Source organism: Sapajus apella, unplaced genomic scaffold, assembly GCF_009761245.1.
Source record: "Sapajus apella isolate SASKATOON/1434 unplaced genomic scaffold, GSC_monkey_1.0 scaffold22, whole genome shotgun sequence".
Taxonomy (NCBI): domain Eukaryota; kingdom Metazoa; phylum Chordata; class Mammalia; order Primates; family Cebidae; genus Sapajus; species Sapajus apella.
The window spans coordinates 14,314,382-14,339,007 of NW_022436962.1; the positions used below are offsets into that span (position 1 = coordinate 14,314,382).

Below are 24,626 nucleotides of genomic sequence, written 5' to 3' on the forward strand. Positions count from 1 at the left end.
TTATTATTGTCATATGTGATTATTATTCTGCCTTCCGGTATACAATGATGCCTTCTGGAAATAGTGATGTGAGTAGAGGTAATTGTTCCACTTCTAAATGCTTGGGTTCTCCTATCTTTTCAATGTTTTGTCTCTTCCCTCACTTGAAGACTAGCATCTTTAACTTCTTAAAACTTAGTGTGCTGGCCAATTCCTATAACAGTCCTGCTTCCATACAATAGAAGAGGAGAAGGAACAGGAGAGAAGAGGGTAGACTTTGTGCCTGGCTCCCCATTTGATACTCCAGGGTGGGGGAGAACACCACACTGGGTGACCCAAAGCAGCTGCACAGAAAACTTGGCCACATTACACTTTTGAGCCTCCCTCCAATCCCATGGAGTCTGGAAAGAATCCAGAAGTCCCCAACTGCCCGTGGCTGCTGAAGCTTAATAAGCAGATGGTTATCACAATGGAGTGAGCTGACCTTACAGCCAAGGGCTGTGTATCAACCTACCCAGTCCTAGGAACAACTGGGGTGGGTAGAGGGGTTTGGGAGGGGACAGTGAGTCAGGCAAATATCAGACATGAGCTGCGGGCCAAGTGATAGCCTACATTAGACCAAGTCTCTCTCCCCCTCTCTCTGTCTCTGTCTCTCTGTCTCTCTCTCTCTCTCTCTCTCTCTCTCTCTCTCTCTCTCACACACACACACACACACACACACACATACATAGAATGTGTGTTGGATTGGGGCAGAGGTACCAAGTTTTATTCAATCCAAGAGAATGGAATACAAGTTCTCCAGCTGCAGACTTGAGCCCCACATATCAGTTGAGCACCCAGTGACCAGCAGAGCAGGGACCATTGCCAGAGACCCAAGGAACAAGAGGGGAAAAATAGGGCTCTGCATCCAGGACTCTGAGGCTCCAGAGGCTATGCAGGTGCCACTTGTTTCCACCCCACACACCATCTCAGAGAGAAGTAATGAGGTGGGTAGAAGTGGAATCTGAACCCAGAAGAGATTGAGTTACCCAAAAGACGATTTATACCGGAAGAGTTTGAGATACTACTTCAGAGTCCCCTTAACCACATTCCCTTTGCTGTTCAGTAGGATGGGAGGGAATAGCAAAGGGGAAGATTAGATCTGCTAAATTAAAAAAAAGAAAGAAAGAAACCTATATATGTCTGAGTAAATTTGCCAGCATGCCTCTAGAAGTATGTCTGCCATAAGAATAAACAGGCTCAGAAAATGAGAATTTCCTGAATAACATACATCAATTCTAGTACAAGGACTAGAATTTTGCTAGCCAATTTTGCTTAGCCAAGGCTTCTTAATTCCTCCAGGTGGTTGGCCATATTCCCCATGGTTGAGAATGCCAAATAAGAGAGCTAAAGTGAAGTGACACAGAGTTTCTAGCCAAATGCACAGACGGGCAACCTACATCCAAACATAAACGACTCTGGAATTATTTACTATTTTTCACACTCAGTAAACAGAAACCTAATTTTAAGCTAAGTGAAACTTAGCAAAGTAACGCACTGCTTGGACAAAATATCAAAAAATATATAATCTCCTACATAAATAAGTAGAAAAATATCCCATGTTCATTTACTGGAAGAATTAATAATTCTTTGGGGTGGGGTGGGGTGGGTTGTTGGGGTTTTTTTTAATTTTTTTGAGACAGAGTCTTGCTCTGTCACCCAGGCTGGAGTACAGTGTAGTATTCTCGGCTCACTGCAACCTCCACATCCCAGGTTCAAGCAATTCTCCTGCCTCAGCCTCTGGGACTACAGGCACACGCCACCATGACCAACTAACTTTTGTATTTTTAGTAGAGACAAGGATTCACCATGTTGGTAAGGCTGGTCTCAAACTCCTGACCTCAAATGACCCATCTGCCTCAGCCTCCCAAAGTGCTGGGATTACAGATGTGAGCCACGACTCCTAGCCAGAATTAATAATATTGTTAACCTATTTAGACTATCTGTGATGGTTAATACTGAGTGTCAAATTGATTGGATTTAAGGATGCAAAGTATTAATCCTCGGTATGTCTGTGAGGGTGTGGCCAAAGGAGATTAACATTCGAGTCAGTGAGCTGGGAAGGTAGACCCACACTTAATCTGGTGGGTACCATCTAATTGGCTGCCAGCAAATAAAAAGCAGGCAGAAAAACATGAAAAGGCAAGACTGGCTTAGCCTCTCAGCCTACATCTTTCTCCCATGCTGGATGCTTCCTGTCCTCAAAAACATCAGACTCCAAGTTCTCCAGTTTTGGGATTCGGACTGGCTCTCCTTGCTCCTCAACTTGCAGACCACCTATTGCAGGACCTTATGATTGTGTGAGTATATATCTCATATATATGGGAGTTTATTATGAAGTATTAACTCACACGATCACAAGATCCCATATATATAATAGGATATATATATACATATAAAATAGGATATACATGTATCCTATTAGTTTTGTTCCTCTAGAGAACTCTAATACACTACCCAAAGTGATCTACAGATTAAATGCAATCCTTATCAGAATTCCAGTGACATTTTAAGCCAGGCATAGTGGCTCACACCTGTAATCCCAACCCTTTAGGAGGCCCAGGTGGGAGGATTGCTTGAGCTCAGGAGTTTGAGACCAGCCTGGGTACCACAGTCAGCTCTTGTCTCTAATAAAAACTTTTTAAAAATTAGCCAGGCATGATGGCATGTGCCCATAGTCCCAGCTCCTTGGGAGGCTGAGGCGGGAGGATCACTTGAGCAAAAGAGGTCAAGGCTGCAGTGAGCTATGAGCATGCCACTGCACTCCAGCCTGGGCAACAGAGCAAGACCCTGCCTCTAGCATGCCACCGCACTCCAGCCTGGGCAACAGAGCAAGACCCTGCCTCTATAAAAACAAATGATGACATTTTCACATAAGTAGAAAAATCCCCCTAAAATCTGTATGGAATGCTAAACTCATTCCAGAAACACTGAGAATAATGTTTGACTAAATATCTGGGCACCCCACGGCCCACAGATAAAATTAGCTACCACAAACACGACAGCCAAGGCCCTTAATATAACTTCTGCAATAGTCTTTAATGGAGTCAGCAGAGCCACAGCTCGCAAATGTTCAATGCCCTCGCAGTCCTAGCAGTACTCTGCGTTTGGGAGGACTGAGTACCATTTTAAAGCTCTATTTCGATAAAGAGTTTTTATGACGGCAATGCTTACCTTCCCATGCCTGGGGTTTCCACTGAGAGAAAGGAGTGTCCACCCACTTCTAAATAGAAGTCTTGGGGTAAATACTTTTGTCCCCCTTTTTATCCCTGCCACTTATACCTTCACAATCAGACTGACCAAACTGTCCGTAGCTACGTCAAGAGCAAGAGGAATCCCTCTGGTGGGCCTATGGTTTGCTTCAACCAACAGAATGCAGTAAAGTTGGTGCTGGGCCAATTGCAGACCTAAGCCTTAAGGTCTGGTGACTTCTGCTATTGCACTCTTGGGAGCCTGAGCTTCTATATGAGAAGTCTGGCTGTGCTGCCGAAGAAGCCATAAGGAAACTGTGCAACCAGAAGCAACCTAAAGAGAAAGAGGTCCTGAGATTACATGTAGAAGAACCGAGGAATCTAGTCAGCAATGAAAACCAATGGAAGAATGACAGATAAAAGACACTCTGTTCATCTACTCTTCCCCTTCCCCAGCAATCCCTAGGCTTCCCAGAGCACCATTTGTGACAAGAAAGAAGATGACAACAAGTTGAATTCTAGTCACAGTGTTGTCCCTAATGAGCTGCAGGTGAGTCACTTCAGCTCTATGGATCTGGTGGGGGACAGGGGGCTGCTCAACTCTCCATGCTTCTGGCAGCAAAATCTGACTCCCTAAGTAATCAGATGCATAACAAAGAACAAATTAGATGATGCCCCACAACCTGCAAGCCATGGACCCATGTGGAGTAATCAAACCAGTCATCACCCTGAAATATCACTTTTCTAAATACTGGACTCTGTGTAACCTGGGTCATCCAAAACAGCAGAAACACCCTCTAAACTTAATACCCACATTCCAGGTGAACCATGTTGTATCAGGCTTTTGCTCAGTGGGATTGTTTGGATTTGGGATATGATGCTATGTGCAGTATTAATATTCGAATGTACCATGTTGTGAAAGGATTTGACAGTAGAAATGAATCACATATTGGTGGGTCCATTCGTATATGGGGAAAATGCCTAAATGTGTCTGTGAAAACAAATATGCTCTTGATACACATACACACACACACACATACACACACAAACACATATATGTATATATGTATCTTTTACAAGTAGAATGTGTAACTTCACAGTACACATTACAAAATCAGCCAATAGCCCGTTCTGAAGCACCAAGCCTGCCTCCAAATTTGTATTTTCTGAACTTACCAAGTCCTTCCTACATTGTTCTGTAAAATACATAGGTTCAACCTGGCTGTGCTTGCCATGATTTATTCATTGGCTCTCATCTGAAAGTTCCTCTGCGTCCCAGGTCTTTGATGCAAATTAGCCAGATTCCACTGCCGCCTTCAGAAGCCTTTTTACCCCCGAGGGTCTGTAGCTGCAAGACTGTGTGCAATTAAGTGTAAGGTTTTCTAAATTCAACCTTCCTCAGCCCACACGGTTTTCCTCTGGTTCACAGCATAAAACAAGCATCCTCTAAAAATTTAAAAGACTCCCCACCTCCCTCTACTGTGTAAAGTTTCTCCAGCTGATGAGACATGAGCCAAACTACTCTGCAGTAGTCAGAAGTGTCAAAATTATTCCAAACCTGCTGTTTGCCCATAAAGCATAACACAGAGATATTCTCAGAAATTATTAAAAATTGCTTTTAATCATAATTACCACAAATAGCAAAGGAAAAACTAACTAAAGCAATGACTTAGAAAAGTGACTCAGTTTGGCAATTATGCAGGTAAAAGCTACATTCAGCAAGTGGTTCACCCAAGTATATTGTTCCCTGCCAATACTGGTTATTTGGAGGGCTACAGTAAATATTTCACAATACACTTCCAATAACTTGAGATACTTTACTTAGAGGACAACATGTCTTCCTAACACTTTGGAATTACAATTATAGATTTCTAAGGATATCAATACTTTTACAAAAAGTAAGTTTGAGTAAAAATATAGTTTTCTTCTTTTAGAGTAATTAAAGAATTGAAAGATAATGATTGAGATAAATGATAAGAAAAAGTGCTATGGATTTTCACCAGACAAAGACCAGAAAACAATGGTTTGATTTACCTGAACCTAAATAAAATCCATAGTAGAAATTACTTCAAAAAAAAAAAAAGACAGATCAAGGTTTGGTAATATTTAGGAGAATGGAGAGGTCAGAATGAGAAACAAGAAGTTAAATCAGTCTGATATACCCAAATAAAACATCTAAAATCTTAATATCAGCAAAAGTAATCTTGAGGCTCTACTGTGATTTTCAGCAATAAAGTCCCATGAAGATGACTATTCTAAATTGTCAAGAGCCTAATCTTTGCACAAAACAAACTGAACTTCCAAGAGATTCGTTATTTGCTTTCTCTGATTTTAATATCCTACAGAAATATATTTTTTATTGTCAGTAAATTACAATGGAGAGAGAGATTTCAATTTCAAAAGCAAACTCTAATACTTCATTTACTGGGTAGTTACCTCTAAATACATGATTTCAAAAGCATGACCTCCATCTTCATTCAGCATCAAATTAATTTTAAAACAATAAAAACAGATCAATCAGTGTCACAAGAAGCATGGAAGAAAACGAAAATGTGTTGAAATATAAGACTTTTATTACTGAATGATATTTTACTTAAGAAATAAGAGAACAGTGATATCTTGAATTACCGCTAAGAAATATTTGTGTAATAAATTGTTCAAAATAATCAGCCTATTGAATTGATTGGTTCAATATATATATATATATATATATATATTTTTTTTTTTTTTTCAGATAGAGCTTTGCTCTTGTCACCCAGGCTGGAATGCAATGGCGCAATCTTGGCTCGTTGCAACTGCCATCTCCTGGTTCAGGCAATTATCCTGCCTCAGCCTCATGACTAGATGGAATTACAGGTGTGTGCCATCACAACCAGCTAATTTTTGTATTTTTAGTAGAGATGGAGTTTACCATGTTAGCCAGGCTGGTCTTGAACTCCTGACCTCAGGTGATCCACCCACCTCAGCCACCCAAAATTCTGGGATTATAGGCGTTAGCCACCATGCCTGGCCTGATTTAATATATTTTATTCTCATTTGTACAGTCTTAATAATTTCTTAATGCACATCTATATATGTCTTAGGCATTTTGAACAAAAAGTCTTAGACCACAATTGAATAACACAAAAAAAAATTTACTCTTAGAACTCAAAAAATTACTCAACGTAAGCAATATACAAACATCAATCAGTATTAGAAAAAGAGTTTTTTTGGTAAGCTGGTTTTACATTTGTCTCCTGTGTTATTTTAAGGAAGTCAAGTTGTCTCTGTTTGCAGACAACATGATTTTATATTTAGAAAACCCCCTCATCTCAGCCCAAAAACTTCTTGAACTAATAAGCAACTTCAGCAAAGTCTCAGATACAAAATCAATGTGCAAAAATCATAAGCATTCCTTTACCCCAACAATCAGCAAGCAGAAAGCCAAATCATGAATGAACTCTCATTTACAATCACTATAAAGAGAATAAAATACCTAGGAATACAGCTAACCAGAGATGTGAAGGAACTCTTCAAAGGTAACTATGAACTACTGCTTGGGGAAATAAGAGAGGACACAAACAAATGGGAAAAAAATTCCATCCTCATGTATAGGAAGAATCAATATCACAAAAATGGCCATACTGCCCAAAGTAATTTATAAATTAAATGCTATTCCCATCAAGCTACCATTAACATTCTTGACAGAATTAGAAAACACTATTTTAAATTTAATATGGACTCAAAGAAGACCCCATATAGCCAAGACAATCCTAAGCAAAAAGAACAAAACTGGGGGCATCACACTACCCGACTTCAAACTATACTATAAGGCTATAGTAACCAAAACAGCATGGTACTGGTACCTAAACAGACAAATAGGCCAATGGAAAAGAACAGAGACCTCAGAAATAACACCACACATCTACAACCATCTGCTCTTTGACAAACCTGACAAAAACAAGCAATGGGGAAAGGATCTCCTATTCAGTAAATGGTGCTGGGAAAACTGGCTAGCCATATGCAGAAAACTGACACTGGACCCCTTCCCTACACCTTATACAAAAATTAACTCCATATGGATTAAAGACTTAAATGTAAAACTCAAAACCATAAAAACTCTAGAAGAAAACCTAAGTAATACCATTCAGGACATAGGCATGGGCAAAGACTTCATGACAAGAATGCCAATAGCAATGGCAACAAAAACCAGAATTGATAAATGGGATCTAATTAAGCTAATGAGCTTCTGCACAGCAAAAGAAACTATCATCAGATTGATAGGAGGCACTACAGATAGGAGAAAAATTTTGCAATCTAACCATCTGACAAAGGCCTAATATCCAGAATTTACAAGGAACTTAAACATTATTTACAAGAGAAAAACAACTCCATCAAAAAGTGGGAGAAAGATATGAACAGATACTTCTCAAAAGACTTTTATGAGGTCGACATACGAAAAAAGTTCAACATCACTGATCATCAAAGAAATGCAAATCAAAACCACAATGAGATACCACCTCATGCCAGTCAGAATGGTGATTACTAAAAAGTCAGGAAACTACAGATGCTGGCCAGGCTGTGGAGAAATAGGAATGCTTTGACACTGTTGGTGGGAGTGTAAACTACTTCAACCATTGTGGAAGACAGTGTGGCAATTCCTCAAGAATCTAGAACCAGAAATACCATTTGACCCAGCAATCCCATTACTGGGTATATACCCAAAGGAATGTAAATCATTCTACTATAAAGGCACATGTACAGGTATGTTTATTGCAGCACTATTTGCAATAGCAAAGACATGGAACCAACCCAAATGCCCATCAGTGATAGATTAGATAAAGAAAATGTGGTACATATATACCATGGAATACTATGCAGCCATCAAAAGGAATGAGATCATGTCCTTTGCAGGGACATGGATGAAGCTGGAAGCCATCATCCTCAGCAAACTAACATGGGGACAGAAAACCAAACACTGCATGTTCTCACTCATAAGTGGGAGTTGAACACTGAGAACACATGGACAAGGGGAGGGGAACAACAGAAGACTAGACCTGGAGTGGACTGCTGGCCAAATAACCAACAGTCAGGGCTGGGCCAGTGAGATTCTCTCTCCAGAACAAAACTCAAACACTAAAGCTGAGACATCTGTAGAGTTGAGCAGATATCTTTGACCATATGCATGCTGTTGAGTAAATGGAGAAAAGTGGTCTTGAGAAAGAAACGGAGCTCAGATACACGGGGGAGCAGCTACGAGGCCATCTGAAGGGAGAACAGGACAGACAGAAAGACAGGCAGATGGGCAGAGATGGACAGATGGAGGCAGAGACTGCAGAGACATCAAGCAGAGATGGACAGTGGCAGACACAGCAAAAGTAGTCAGAGACAGTGATGAAGACAGATGGCAGATAGTGACAGACGGTGACACAGACTAAAGGCAGACAGTGACAGAGACAGGCAGGAAGACAGACAGATGGAGAAAGGAGAGGAGAGAGTGAGGGAATGAAGGGACATAGGGCATGGGGCAGGGGCCACGCCCACAGAGTATAAGAGCATGAGCCGAGAGCAAGCGGCCAATAGAAAGACCCAGAGAGTGAGCAAAGGGAGTAAAAGACCAGGAGACGAGAGGACATGAGAGACTGAGGGGAGAGAGTGAGACCAAAAGCCAGAGGGAGACGCAGAAAGAAGAAAACCAGGAAACCCAGAGATACGGTGTTACTAGAGACACATGAGAGGCAGGGATTGGGAAGCTGGAGGGGAGGAGGCATTTTAAAAGAAGAGAAGACAGAGGAAAGTGGCCACTCAATGAAGTGAGGCTGGAGCACAGTCCCTCAGTGTTCCAGCCAGGTGCGAAAGCACAAAGGAGAATTTCATGCGACAGGAAAGTGACTAGAATTCAGGAGCTCTTTTTCCTTTAAAAAGTATCAGCCATCATTTCAAAATGGCAAATGCAGTATACACACTTATTTCCTCATTCTTGAATGATGAAAAAATATGGAAATGGAACATAATGTAGGTGACCAACTCACTGAACTGAAAAGCAAGGGCAGGCACATACTGCCTTCTTCAGGCAGAACACAGGTGCTTTTGTGTGTTGAAAGGAGTATGTAAACGCACATCCCCTCACCAATTCACCCCCATGACTAAATGGGCTGCACGAAAGGTTAAGAAAGCTCATTATCCAGAGAACAAGTAACTGGCTCTCTCAGCTAGGATCTTAGCAGCAAAATATGACATAGTCAATGGGTAATTTGAGGAACGTTTAAAAAGGAACTATTTACAAAGGTGTGGGAGAGGTATAGGCAGTAGTGTGTTGGCAAGCCAACTGTGGGGAGAAAGGAGCCCCGATTTACAACACTGGCCAATTTCTAAGGTGTAAATACCTTACACCTTACTATAAGCAGTTTTCAAGCTTCCAAAGTGAAGTCCCTCAACCAAGAATAAGGAAGAGATGCACATCAGCAGATCTTAAGAGGTAGTACCAGCCAGTTGCAGCCTGCTCCAGCGCACCACTGAGAAAAACCCCAAGACATCGTGCAGTACCCCAGGGTGAGTGAAAGTTGGAAGCTTTAAGTCTCTAACCCTATCCAAACCCAAAGAGAGCAAGCTAGAGATGTAACCTTTAATCAAGGGAAAACAGCTAGGCTAAGATGACCTTGCAGGAGAGAACTAGAATAAGTGCTATAACCTCTCTCTTCCTTCCTATTTTGAGTGGTATACCTCAGAAGCTGAAGCCAGCCAGAAGCCAGAAAGCAAGGGAACCTGCAGATATAATCGATACAGATCAGCCTCCCAGCCTCCAACAAGACACAGGCTGGTAGAGTGTGGTTCTAGGGAGGCAAACAGAAACTATTCAGTACCTTGGCCCACACAGAGGCTTAAAGCACAGCCTTCATGATGACAGTGTAGACGTCTAATATATTCAGTCCCAATAATGCTGAAAGGAAAAGAAAGCAAATAAAATAAAAACTTAAATATCAATTTAATGGGAATATATATAGTCTTATCACTCAAATTAACTCCATTTTCTTTGCATGGCCCTGAAGTTTTAGTCTAAGACATATTTTCCAGCTTCACTCTTAATATAAATCAAACCTAAGCCATAGATAAACGTTGGTAAAACTTGCCAATATAGTATCATCTTTCACATGCTGACTCCAGCACTCTGAGAATGCCAGTGGAGGATGTCTACATCATTGCTGTAAGGGAAGAAAAAGGAGATGGAAGGCAATTTCTCTTCTTTACAGAAGTATCTGATGTGATTGCAGAACCTTTAAAAGGCTATGGAAAATGATGGCTTTTAGTCGCTCTCCATTAATAATTACATTAATAATTACAGAATTGACTCAGTTAATTTCAGAACATCAGTTTTATGCAACATAGGACTAATCAAAAGAGTTGTCATTTTAATTTACATAATGAACAATCAGTATGAGTAAGGAAATTGAGTATTGATGTAACTCTATAATACCTAATCAGGAGAATTTTAAGTAGCTTTGTCATTAACAGGAATGTTTCACCGTTAGAGCAGAAACTATGAGAACCAAGGGAGATACTGAAATGAACCAGACTGTAATCTGTGCAGCAAGACCACAGTTGCAGCAGGGTACAGTGGCTCACGCCTGTAATCCCAGCACTTTGGGAGGCTGAGGCAGTTGGGTCACTTGAGCCCAGGAGTTCGAGACCCCACTGGGCAACATGGCAAAAACCCATCTCTACAAAAAATACAAACATTAGCTATGCGCGGTGGTACCTGCCTGTAGTTCCAGCTACTCGGGAAGCTGAGGTGGGAGGATGGGAGGATTGCTTGAGCCTCAGTGGCAGAGGCTGCAGTGAGCCGACATCATACCACTGCACTCTGGCCTAAGCGGCAGAGTGAGATCCTATAATATCTCAAAAAAAAAAAAAAAAAAAAAAGACTGCATTTGCATAGAGAACAGACAAGAGCACCAAACACATTCTAGCATCTAGGATGTGCTAAAAACTCACACCAATGGATGAGCAACCCAAAGCAGCATGCCAAAGAAGACAGAGCAATGGGATATCCCAGAGGAACAAGGTTTGTTTAAAGAAACCTCAACCACATCAGAACAAAATGTCACACATTCTGCAATCTTCTTGTAATTCACTTATGGGATCTGGTCATCCCACACCCAACCTCACAGCAAAATAAATAGCTGTAAAATCTAAGAATAATTTTGGGTGAGGTGTTTATAAGGGAAAAATATGTAGTACGTGTTGAATCAGTATAACATCCCTTAAATCTTTGGAGAGGTTTACAAAGCATGTTGGCCTCCACCATGGATTTCTCTGTGAGACCCAGCATCACAAAAGCTGCACTCATGTTGGTACTCCTACTTGTTAGCACAGCATTGGGCTCATAGGAGGTCCACTGTGCTTATAAAACTGAACCATAAGCTAGCCTTTGCTTTTTGTTTTAATTTTCTATTGAGTTTTGATTCCTTCATTAAATCTGTGCCTTTCCTTCAATCATTTTATTTTCATTTCACTGAAACAAATATAAATCATTCACTTCCTAGTTCCTTCTCCCTTCCAGCTCTAATTCTTGCATAATCTCTGTCCCCAGGGTTTCAGGCTTCTCAAATTAAGAAAATGAATCTCCTAAATACACACACACCAAAAAAAATCCCACCACCCTTGCATGTACCCTTTGCACGTAATTTTAACCGTGTAAGTCTTTCACATCATTTACAATCATGTGTGAGGGAGCTCCTCAGAGAGAACATTTCAACCCACAATGAATACTGATGCCTCCCAAAGGGCAAGAGCAAGTTTTGTTTTCATTTCATTTTGGTCCTCCTATTAACATAACTCTCAATGACCCTGTTTTTTTAGTTACGAGATTGTTTGGGCAATATCACTATTAAAGACAAAAGAAGAAAATACCAAATGCTGGCAAGGATGTGCAGTGATGGAAACGCTCATACACTGCTGGTGAGAGTACCTTGATATAAACCCTTTGGAAAACTGTTTGACAGTATCGGCCACGGTTAAACATGTGCATCCTAGGTATATACCCAAGAAAAATGTGTGCCCACATGCCCCAAAAGACATACCAAGAGTGGTTGTAGCAGCATTAATAGCACAAAACTGGAAACAATCCATCAGTGGCAGAATGGATAAAATATGTGGTACAGTCTCATATAAAGCATACACAGCAGTGAAAATAAATCAACAGGCCGGGCGCAGTGGCTCACGCCTGTAATCACAGCACTTTGGGAGGCTGAGGCAGGCAGATTACAAGGTGTGGAGTTCGAGACCAGCCTGACCAACATGGTGAAACCCTGTCTCTACTAAAAATACAAAAATTAGCTGGATGTGGTGGTGCACACCTGTAATCCCAGCTACTCAGGAGGCTGAGGCAAGAGAATTGCTTGAACCTGGGAGGCGGAGGTTTCAGTGAGCCAAGATCGTGCACTCTAGCCCAGGCAACAGAGTGAGACTCCATCTCAAAAAAACAAAGAAAGAAAGAAAATGAATCAATAGTACATGCAACAACATAGAGGAATTGCCACCTGACAAAAGAATACATGCTGTATGATCCCATACAGATCCCATTTTATCTGTATATAAACCTCCAAAACAGATAAAAATAAATGGTAGTGTTTATTAACTGTAGTTTTTTGTTTTTTGTATTTTTTAGGAATTCAAAACAAACTGGTAAAATTATAAGGAAAAGCAAGAAAGTGAGCACCATAAAATCAGGAGACAGCGCCCTTTGGGAGGAGAGTGGGGGACTTAGGATCAAGGAAGGCTTTGGGGGGGCTTCCAGAGTGCTGGCAAGACCCTATTTCTTGACATAGGTAGTAATCACATACAGTATCACTTTATACAAATCTGTTAAACTGTATAAAATTGTTTTGTGTGCTTTTCTATGTGTGGTACTGAACAACTAAAAAGGTTAAAAGGGGAGAAGAATCAATACAAAATAGCTTATCAAAAGCTTTTTAAAGGTTTGCAGCTGGAAAAAGCAGTGGGGTAAGTCGGTTTTGTTCCACTGAACAGACTGCAAATAAGTGGTGGCTATAAGAAGACAGATTTTGGTAAGACCAAATGACGGCAACAAAGGGAAGAGGAAGAGGAGAGAAGAGAAGAAGAGAAAAATGAAGAGAGGAGGCAAAAAGAAAGAAATGGGTTCAGAACTACAGTTGCCTACGAACAGAATATTCTATGAACAGAAAGTGAGTGCCCCATCACTGACGCTAGTCAAACACAGGCTGAGAAACCACGGGGAGGAACGTTCAGGAGAGGATTCAAACAGTGGAAAAGAATTGTATATCATGTTCCTCCAGAACTAAGATTCTGTGATTCTATTTCTTTCTCAACAGTTATAGGTGTGGCCACTTAGAGAAACAGAAAAACAGAAAAAAAAAATTATGGTCCAAATATCCTAAATGTATAAAGCAGATACTCTAGTAGATTTTTAAGGTTTGTTTATGAGCCATTAACTAATCAAAAATAAAGGGAAGGGAAGAATTGAAGAGCTTCAAGGAAATGCTCAAGAAACCACTGCCAAGTGGGGTCCAACCATAAATGAAGAGCTGGTGTCAGAAACAATGAAGCCAAAGATTCAATTGACCCACAGTGTTCCTCAAATGCACCTATTCTTTTAGGGTAGAGTATTAAAACAAATGAGTTGCATACAAACCATGGAATTTGGAAGCTTTATTTCCTTAACATTAAATCACAAGGCTTCTTCCTCTCAATTCCCATCTAACATCAGCCAATGGATTTAACTTCTTGACACTTTCAGAGAAAGATAGCTAAGCCTTGGCTGAAGGTTGTCTTAGAACATTTTGCAAGAAAAAACAAGTTCTGTTGAGCTGTTAATAATCCAGATTACCATCCATTCCCTCTTTTAGAGGCACAATGGATTTTAACCAGTTTTCTGTTTTATAAACATTATCATGGCTCAAAACATCCATGAGGAGGCACAACATTACCGATGGCTCTCATCCTGTTTGCTAACTAATTACATCAACAACCTGAACCAACTTAACACTATGCAAAAACACGGCTGATTTAGCAATCTGTAAATTATACATGTACATAAATCTGTACTAAAATGATGCTGTGTTTCTCTCCTGCTAATGTGCATGGATTCTTATTGGCACCTACAATTGTTTGATATAGGTTCCTGAACACTAAAACATATGTTCTGCCTAGAATGGGACCATTTAGAGTAATATTTTTGTAGATTCCTGGCACCAAGGTCTGCCAGCCTTTCTAAGACAGATCTCCTATTTGCTTCAGCGAACATTCTGACAAGTGCCTGCAGACTTAAGCAACTATCAAAAAATATTCTGTAACAACACTTTCCAGCCATGAATATAAAGGGAAACAGGCTGATTTTGCCTATGTGGCAACAAAGCCAGTAGGTTTTAAAATGATCACTGACATAACTATAAGCAAAATCAAATAAAATACGGGATATGAATTATTCCTGTTGCCTACTTACAGCAATAAAAAAACAGATAGTTATCAAATCTTTCCTTCAAATGGGATTCAAAATGTACCAAAGAAAGTTAAAGTAGATTTTAGTACCAGCAAGGTCAGTAAATACCTTAGAAATGTTTTTAAATACAGTGACAGGCCTAACTAACAGTTGCAGCCAGTCAACACTGTAAAACAGGGGCAAGAACCTTGGACTAAGAGTCACTAGAATGTAATTCACTAATCACAAGGAGGGTTTCTTGTTTACCACTATATCCTCAGTGTTCCATAAATACATTCAATAAATGTTTGTTGAATGAATAAACCAATAACAACTGCCGGCTAGTCCCTGACCTGTCTGCAATTGTCTTTTCCTAACTCTGCCTCTTACTAACTGTAGGTGAATCACTTCAACTGAAGATTCTTAGGTGAGTTTTAGTTTAAGGATTTTAGTTCCTTAAACTCTAAAATGGAGACACTGCACCTCTTCTATTAGCTTATGAGGATCAAGGGTGATATTCTATGAAAAGTGACTTGGTACTTTATAATGGGGCACACAGATGTTAAGTGCCCATTATTCCCGCCTATGCCTTCAGCTAAACCACTGACAAAGGTGAAAAGACTGCACTTCTTTGAAATATAATTAGCCTCTCCTTTGCCCTATTATTCTGTTTGGATGTGGTAGTGTGGCTGTTAGCCAAGATGGATATTGTTCTTGTTGTTATAACATTTTATTTAATCTCCACTGGAAAATTATGCTTCTTGAAAGAATATAATGGTAACATGAGAAAAGTGTTTTTGCATGGTGTACCATAAAGAATATGACATTAGAGTCAAGCAGATTGGGGCCTCATCAGTTCTGCCCTTAAATATTTGCTCTTGCTTCCATTTCCTTATTTATACAATAATAGGGAAGGAGAGGCAGACTAGATAATATTTAAGATCTGTCCCTTCCTACACTTCAGATATTCCAGACACCAGATATTCAAGTAACCCAATACAAAGTCAGTACTATTATTCATTATCATATGAGAAGTTTTTAAAGGGTGATAAAAATAGTTCCACAGACTACGTCATAAAAGGTGGAGAAATAATGATGCTGAGAGAAGGACATATGATAGATATCCTCCAAGGAGCACCAGCCTCAGGCATTGCCACTCAGAATAAGCCACTTAATATTCCTATGACTCAGTTTTCTCACCTGTAAAAGAGGAACATCAATATTGCACAGGACCACTGGGAGAAAATACCTCGTAAAATGATCATAAAATATTGCCATTCAAAGGTAAAATGCTATTTTAATACTGCAATGTCCAAAAAAAATGGCTCAGGGATTTTAGAACGAGACAATCAATATCTTTAAATAGACTTTTTCCATCACAGTAAAATAGTATAATACAAACAGATATTGCGGTATTTCTAGGAGTCCACATTTTTTCTTCCATTTGTGTTTGGGAAAAATTAGGAAAGGGATCACAAGAAAATATTAGGTCCCACATTTCAAGATGAGAACCATTTCTTCTGAAATGATAATTTTAAAAATTCATCCAAATCCCCCAAGATGTTTCATTTTTGTTGATGCTATTCATTTGACTGGTTAACTGAAATCAACCTGCTGAAACCAATGTTGAAATGGCAATGCCCATCCTAAAAATATTCCCAGTAACTTATTCTATTGACATTCTATGCTTACAGAGGGAAAGTGGCTCTAATAAGATCAACTAAACTAGACAGTATTCTACCTTCACAGCTCCAAGATTCTAAAGGTTCTCTTACAAACCCAAGGCATCTTGTGGCTTTTACATGTAAGTTTCTCTTCCTGCTCCCTCCACTCAAAAACACACACACACAGTATACATTACATACAGGGTTTCCGCTCTAACTTACAGGACGCTGCCTCTTTACTGAAAAATAGAATTGTCATTGATATTTATGAGAAAGTTGATGTCACTGACAATGGGATCCCAAATTTGCAAGATTGTCTCCCTACCACTTAACAGGCCAATAACAATCGCAATAATAGCACAGTAATTCTTAGTTATCTTATTTAAAAATCCATGAACATCTCCAGCTTTTTTTTATGGCAAAACAGTTCATTGTGGCTGTTCACATAGTGATTATCATCCCCTTACATCCCCAGGTAATGACTATGACCTTGACCTAAAAGCCATGTTAGTTAATTGGAATAAAGAAGACCTTGAAGGGAAAGGTAACTGACCAGAAACACTCTTAAGAGGCACACAATAAAGAAATTATCATTTCTAAGAAAGTACTTAAATAATACATGATGATTTGCTATGCTAATTGATGTGTTTTATTATGACATTAAATCACTTTTTAATTAAAGAGTATTTATTAGTGGCATAAGTCTCTTTACATCACCACGCTCCCCGGAATCCCTAACTAAATCCAAACAGAAGCTCATCATCTTACACAGAAGCTCCTTCGGCTCTGAAATCGTGATATTTACACATTATTAAAACCCACTTCCTAAGTTAGCTCCTAATGTCCCCCTGGTAGAAGAATGTCATCTGTTTCTGGAAGGGACGGGATGGGGGGGGCCTAGGAGTCTGCAAAGAGCATCTTATGCTTGGCTGCCTTTCGCTATAGCCATTTGATGAGCTGGCGCGCTGAGCCTTCCAACTGCCAGGACTCCTATTTGCTCTGCAAGTGCTTTAGCTGGGGTCTCTCCGCTGTGAGTCTAAAACGCGTTTGGAATTCTTTCTTTCCATCCCTCCTCCTATACTCTCTCAAGGCTTCATGCTACCGTTGCTCTTAATGCCACAAGGAAAGAGATGAGTGCCGAGGATCAGTTTATTGGGTAATTGATCTATTTATAGGTTTGGTGAGATTGGGAATTTCTAGGTGAGCAACACTTAAGGGTGGTGTAAAACACAGCTGTGGCTTTGGAAGAGAGGAAATACATAACAGGTTTGTACCTGTGACCATTTAGTATGCTCCGCACCTGTGCCCTCCACTTCCCACCTGACGCCAGGAAAACCCTCTGCCCCTCACTTCGAAGGTGAGCCTTAACTTCACCTCTAAAGGGGTGGGTGGGTGAAGGAGTGGAATCAGGCCCCGACAGCACGTCCCCCCACCTCGGACTTTTCAGTTGCAGGGATGGAAGGTGGAGGCAGCCGCATCCTCCCATTCTGAGGCGGTGGGGACCTGGAGTTGCTCGTCTCTACTGCTGGCTCTCCCTGGGCAGAGGTGGTGCCTCCGGGAGCAAGCCCGAGAGCCCCAGAGCGTCCGCGGAGGGGTGGGCAGTGGCGATGGGACGCGCGCTGCGCTCCGGCTCCGGCCAGCTTTCCATCACTTTTCCCAGTACTTTGCTCAGCAGCTGTCACGCACCCTTGGAGATGCGACCGAGAGGGCGCAAGAAAGGCCCAAAAGGCGTCCCCAGAAGAGCTTTCCTGTTAGCATGGGGGCCCATCAGACCCCGCCCCGCCCTGCCCACCGTTTCCCTGCCTCGGGGAGGCAGCCCTAGGTGCCCGCGCCGCGGCTCCTTAGCAGAGCTGGTGGGTTCTGCTGCATCTGCTGGCTCCGAGCGGCGAGAGGCTCTGCAATAACGGCACGGATAAAACGCCTGGGTCACCGAAATCGAATGCACCGCTTACCATTGGACCGCCGGACAATATTCTCCAGAAACGTGTTTTGCGGGGCCACCAGTCCCCTCCTGCCCCCGGCCATGGTCATCCTCCCAGCAGCTCGGGGTCCGGGGGGCGTCCTGGCGCGGCTTCTCACGGCAGCAGGAAACTGGACGCGGGGCCCGCACGCAGTCCCGGCTCGAAGCGCCCCATGCGCCCCGCGGGGACCCGCAGGCAAGGCTGGCGGCTCCCTCCGGCTGCTACCCTCGCGCCCTCTTCGCGCCTCCCTCCCTGCGGCCAGCCTCGCCTTGCACTCGCGCCGGCCTCGGCTCGCTGCAGCCGCCTCCGGGTGGGCGGAGGGAGCAGCGGCGCCTGGGCCGGCGGCGCCCCCTACCGGGCTCGTGCCCCCCGCCTGCCTGCGGGAGACCGAGCAGGGGGCCCCCGCAGCGGCCGGGAAGCGGCGGGCGGCCGCGGGCCAAGGCTGGGACGGCAGCGCCACCCTCTGGCCAGCCGGGAAATGTGTTCAGGATGCGCCTTGGGCTGGGTGGAGAGGAGGGCACTGTGAGCAGCTCTCAGGGCGGTATCGCAAGTCTTGGGCGAGCGTGGTGATGTAACTTTGCTCTGTTTCAGGCCGGGGACCCCGGGACCTCTGAGGCTCTGGAAACACCTTCTTGCCTCCCTGTAATGTTTGTTAGCCTGAGTAGTGAAAGTTGCCCCACCTTGATTCTAAGCCAGTGTTTTAGCAGTAATTAATGAAGTTGTATTGCAATAGTGCAGATTTACAGAGTGACTGGCAGATTCAGCTTCAGAAGAGTTGTCTTGGGTTGTTTTTACCATAGACACAAATGCGGGCTCCTGATGCTTGGTGTGATCAGTATCAAACTGCCTGACATCAAAACGGTGGCCTGGTCTCTACGGGTGAACGCTCAGGGGAGGGGCAGCGTTAATTAAGCAACTGTGGCTTTGGCTTGAAGGGTAGTCTGCAGTGCAGAGGATACAGTTAGTTTTTACACCCCACCACTGGTATAAGGAAGAACCACATACACCCAAGGTTTCCGGACAGGGGCTAAGACAATAGTTGTTTCTTCACTGATTTGGGGGGATTTTGACCCACACATACTCTGTACCTGTTTTTTTACTATGTATCCCCAGTAGGTGTGGTGGGAGACTAAGTCTATATATCGCAGAAGAAGAAATGAATGGAGAGCTTACTGGTTTCAGCCTGAGTCAACAGTCAACACAAAAATGTAAGAGGAGAAACAAAGTAACCCTGAAAATTGTCTGGGTTAGCCTTCCTGACATAGCCTAATCAAAGACATCTTATTGGAAAGACATCCTGTCTCCATTAATTAATCTCAAAAACAGAAGAACGAATTCTTGCCCAGAAATCTCTCAGAGTTGCTGTGAAGATCAAGCAAGATGATGCATGGGGACAGCACCTTACATTGTAAAGTGCTGTGCCAAGGTCAGATGTCATTATTGGAGTGGCTAAATAAATTGGGCTATTACGAACATCACTCTTTGTCTCCTCTTGTGTAGACACAAAGTAAACAGATTGCTATTAGCAGACAGTTAGATAAGGCTGTCATAGGCTTTGAAATGAAAGTAATGATACATTTCTTCCTTAAGGTAGCCTTCTGCCCATCGCGTGCTACCCAGCCAAGAACTGTGATTTCTTAAACCCTAGCTCCGTCTAGTGGTTCTTTGTTCTATTACAAATGAGATAACAGTGGCTGAAGAGAACTTGACTCTGAAATGTGTTTGGTACTGAGCTGAGTCGGTTTGTTGCCTATCCACTTCATTTTAATAAGCTTATTTAAATAAGGTTTTTAAGGTTGTGTTATTGCACAAACATGCCAAAGGAAGATTTTTCATGACAATATTAAAAACCCATCAAGAAACCTCATAATCCTGCCTGTGAAAGGAAGATAAAATAATGCAGAGGGGGAAACGATCATAGAGAATTAATACAGTTTCTCAGGTTTTAATGAGCTTACATGTTCTACAGCTTGGATAAAAAAGGAAACAGGTGATTTTAGTTTGAGATGAGAGAGGTTAAAGCCCTGGTAGGTTACCAGATAAGAAAAAGAAATAAGGCGATGTCTTCCATTTTAAGTGTACTACTGAAGTGGATCTCAACATGTACTGTGCTTGTGTGTCTGTGTGTCTGTGTGTGTGTCTGTGTGTCTGTCTCTGTGTGTGTGAGTGTGTGTCTGTCTGTGTGTGTGTGTGTGTGTGTGTGTGTTGGCACCTTTTTGAATACTAAAATTTTTGGTAGCACACTTGAAGAAATTAAAAGACCTAAAACAAAGTAGTGCTACTACAAAGTACTCTTTTTAAAGTTTTAAACCTCCAGATTGTGTGCCTTAACACGATCAGATTTTTTATATCTTTTTGCTTAAATAAGACTGGATGCTTGTAAAAGCACTCTTATATTGTGTTATGGCACTTTAAGTTCTTGCTTAGAAATGATCATTTCTTTATTGTGTGCTTCTTAAGAATGTTTCTGGTCAGTCACCTTTCCTTTCAAGGTCTTCCTTATTCAAACTAACTAGCATGGCTTTTAGGTCAAGATCACAGTCATTCCCTGGGGATACAAGAGGAAGGTAACTACTATGTGAACAGCTGTTTTGCCACACAAAAAAAATGCTAGAGGTGGCTGGGCGCGGTGGCTCAAGCCTGTAATCCCAGCACTTTGGGAGGCCGAGGTGGGTGGATCACGAGGTCAACAGATCGAGACCATCCTGGTCAACATGGTGAAACCCCGTCTCTACTAAAAATACAAAAAATCAGCTGGGCATGGTGATGCGTGCCTGTAATCCCAGCCACTCAGGAGGTTGAGGCAGGAGAATTGCCTGAACCCAGGAGGCGGAGGTTGCGGTGAGCCGAGATCGCGCCATTGCACTCCAGCCTGGGTAACAAGAGCGAAACTCCATCTCAAAAAAAAAAAAAAAATGCTAGAGGTGTTCATGGATTTTTAAATAAAATAAATATTGTAGAGTTAAATTGTTAAAAAGTCAGCAATCTTTCATCACAATGTGACAGTGTCTCCTGCAGTCTGTGGAGGTACATCCAGTTCTTCCCCCATTCCCTTGGTTCACTCACAACACATCTGACTGTAGGAACAGAATCACGTTCTGCCCTGTCCACAGCCACATTCTCAATATTTACAGATAGAGGTGGCACATGCTCCAGTAAACACTCCCTCTTTCTTGGTGCTAGTTAACAGGTGGTGCTAGTTAACAGGTGCTAGTTAACAAATAATGGTGGCACATGTTGCAGTAAACACTCCCTCCTTCTTGGTGCTAGTTGACAGGATATTGTGCTTTTTACCTTTTCCTTGCCACCTTCTGTTCCCTCCGTGACATTGTTCCAGCACCTGGTCAACTTAAAGTTCTGTCTGAAATCTACCTCTGGAATATAGGAATCTCAGAGTACGCTTTAATCTTACAAATTTGCTAAAACTTGGTAACAGATTTGTGAAGGATTCACAATAGGCCAATGTACCTTGGCAAACCAGTTGAGAACGCCTATATTTTTGAATCATAACAGACAAAGCCACTCCTTCATTTAAAGGGACAACTTTAAATAACTGTGACAAGAGTTTCAATTCCACGGCCTCTATCCTTCCCTAAAGAAAATATAGCCCATTTTCTGCAGGGGTGCAGAGCTCAGATACAGAGTCTGAAATAACTTCTAAAATTTGACTCCACCGTTTCTAGGCGTCCGTCCTCCTCCATGGCTTTCCTCCTGTATCGCTCAGCATTTTGTTTGCCCCTCAGCCGTAAGATGTGTTTATGTCTGTATCACACAGTAGATGGTAAGCTCCTCGAAACAAAGACAAACTATAACAATCTTTGTTCTCATAAATGCTATTAAGCTACACTGTAATTAGCGAGTTCGCAAAAGTAATAGTTAGTGATGGAGGCATAATGCTATAGAGGGAATATGGAGATGGAGGTCTGCAGACGGGCTGGGAAAACGGTCCAGGAGGTGACAGAAACGTCTCTCCCCCCAACCACAAGTCTATCAAATGAAGAGGATGACTATGCCACACATCAGAAGGGACAAATGGCATCATGTAAAGACAGGAACTTCATTTGTCCTTCCATTAAGACCACAAGATGTGGGTGACAGATTTTAGAAAGCCAGGAACCTCTCTGACATAGGAACTTGCCTGTGAGTCCTAGAAGGCCTGGGAGCCGGAAGGGGCAGGCCAGGAAGGCATCATCATTAGCTACTTAAGAGGAGGAGAAACTGAACATAGAGGCGACTTTACTACTCAGCCACCATGAACAAAATATCTAAATATCTAAAAGTGAAGGAATTTGCAGCATGACACATTTCAGCTCTATCGTCCAATGACTGACTGACTTATTATATGTAATTTCTGTTGACAAAACTTCTATTCTAATAAACTTACAGGATGAATGTTGGGAAGACTATATCCATTGACAAAAATGATTCCCTGCTATAGATGTCTCTCCCCAGGGTTGGGAGAAGAGACAGAATCTGCCTCAGTGGAAATTCTAGCTAAATCTAATTGACTCCGGGAAAAAATGCACTTATGTAGGTCTACACTCACCCGTGGCTAACCCAATAGACAATGTGAAGCATTTGTAGAATTGGGTTATATCCTTTTAAGTGCCCTAAGCTATTCTTCTTTCTCATTTCCTGTAAATGAAAAAGAAAAGGATCTTTTATCATACTCTTCCCTCAGGGGGAAATAATTAAAAGTCATTTATAAGAGTCTCATTTTATTATAACAAACATTTGCATGGTGTCTAGCATATAGCAGACACTGGGATAGGTTCTAAGGATTAAAAGATGGTTATGATTGGCACCTGCCCTCAAGAAACTGAAGAAACACTTAATGAATGTGTATGTTCTTCATGATTTCTTTCAGCTGCTTTCCTGTCTCCAATGTGCCCTCTAAAATTATCCTTTCTTTGTAAATAAACTATAGTTTACTTGACTTATTCACTTAAGACTTTATTTTTCTTTCTTTCATTTTTGTTTCTTCTTTTTGAGACATGGTCTTACTCTGTTGCCCAGGCTGGAGTGCAGTGGCACAATCATGGCTCACTGCAGCCTCCACTTCCCAGTCTCGAGTGATCCTCCCACCTCAGCCTCCTGCGTAGCTACAGGGATAGGCCACCACACCTGGTTAATTTTTTTTTTTTTTTTTTTTTGGTAGAGACAGGGTCACCCTATATGTTTCTCAGGCTCATCTTGAACTCCTGGGCCTGGGCCCAAGTAATCCTCCCACCTCAGCCTCCCAGTCTTCTGGGACTTCCTTTTCTTTCCTCCTCTTAACTAAGATTCGGCTTTCCCCTAAAGTCTCAGAGTCCTGTAGATCCCACTTTTTTGGAATATGTTTATTCTGTCACAGTTCATGTACCTAGAAGCCAGAAGTTGAGGTGAGAATTTGTCTAGTTTCTCATTGCCATATTTAAACCACTACTCCTCCATTCATGTAAAATTTCTCCTACTTTAAAGTTCGATACCAATAACAACATCACTATACTTCTCTTCAATTCTTACAACAAACCTGGTGAAAATTGTATTCAGTTATGAAAAGGCTGAGTTGCCTGCAGGACATTTCAGAGAAATATCAAGTAGGTAGCTGGATATTCACATCTAGAACCTAAGAGAAACATCTGGGTGGTGCTCGAAATTGGAAATCACCAGTTTATAGCTTTCAAAGGAGACTGAGAAGGAGCAGTTTAGAAGTGGAGGGAGCTGAGAGAAGTGGTTTTATAGGAGCTCAGATGGGAAAAGTCTTTAAATGAAAAGAAAAATGAACCGTGTCATATGTTGTACACTGTACAGATAAACACTGGAAAATGTCCATTAGATCTAATGATTAGTTGGCCATTTGATACTTTAGTGGAAACATTTTCAATGAAATAGTTGGTAGGGAGTCAAAGTACAAGGGATTTAAAGATTAAATACAAACATACAATTAAGCTGGGCATGGTGGCTCATGCCTGTAACCCCCGCACTCTGGGAGGCTGAGGTGGGCAGATCACCTGAGGTCAGGAGTTTGAGACCAGCCTGGCCAACATGGCAAAACCCCATCTCTACTAAAACTACAAAAATTAGCTGGGTATGGTGGCAGGCACCTGTAATCTCAGCTACTCGGGAGGCTGAGGTGAGATAATCGCTTGAACCCAGGAGGCAGAGGTTGCAGTGAGCCAAGATCATGCCATTGCAATCCAGCCTGGGCAACAAGAGTGAAACTCTGTCTCAAAAAAGAAAGAAAAAGAAGAAAGAAAGAAAGAAAGAAAGAAAGAGAGAAAGAAAGAAAGAAAGAAAGAAAGAAAGAAAGAAAGAAAGAAAGAAAGAAAGAAAGAAAGACAGAAAGACAGAAAGAAAGAAGGAAAGAAGGAAA

At 41.8% G+C, this 24,626-nt stretch overlaps 1 protein-coding gene and 1 long non-coding RNA gene across 5 annotated transcripts in view; one reads left to right on the top strand and one right to left on the bottom strand.

Annotated features, from left to right (window-relative positions):
• The window catches only part of KCNH1 (potassium voltage-gated channel subfamily H member 1), a 455,549-nt gene extending 437,001 nt beyond the window's left edge, over positions 1 to 18,548 (bottom strand). For all 3 annotated transcript variants that reach the window (XR_004272203.1, XM_032289132.1, XM_032289131.1), the window contains exon 1: positions 18,263 to 18,548. Coding sequence is in view for 2 of the 3 variants with exons in the window: in XM_032289132.1 (XP_032145023.1) it covers positions 18,263 to 18,341 (79 nt within the window). In the remaining variant the exon portion in view is untranslated. The remainder of the gene's footprint in view (positions 1 to 18,262) is intronic.
• On the top strand, positions 16,298 to 20,398 carry LOC116558873. Of its 2 annotated transcripts, none has more exons than XR_004272212.1 (3): positions 16,298 to 17,667; positions 18,863 to 18,918; positions 19,385 to 20,398. It is a non-coding gene; the product is annotated as an uncharacterized LOC116558873 (long non-coding RNA). The 2 variants fall into 2 exon arrangements; XR_004272213.1 differs by having other exon boundaries at positions 19,388 to 20,398.
• Positions 20,399 to 24,626: the final 4,228 nt, after the last annotated feature.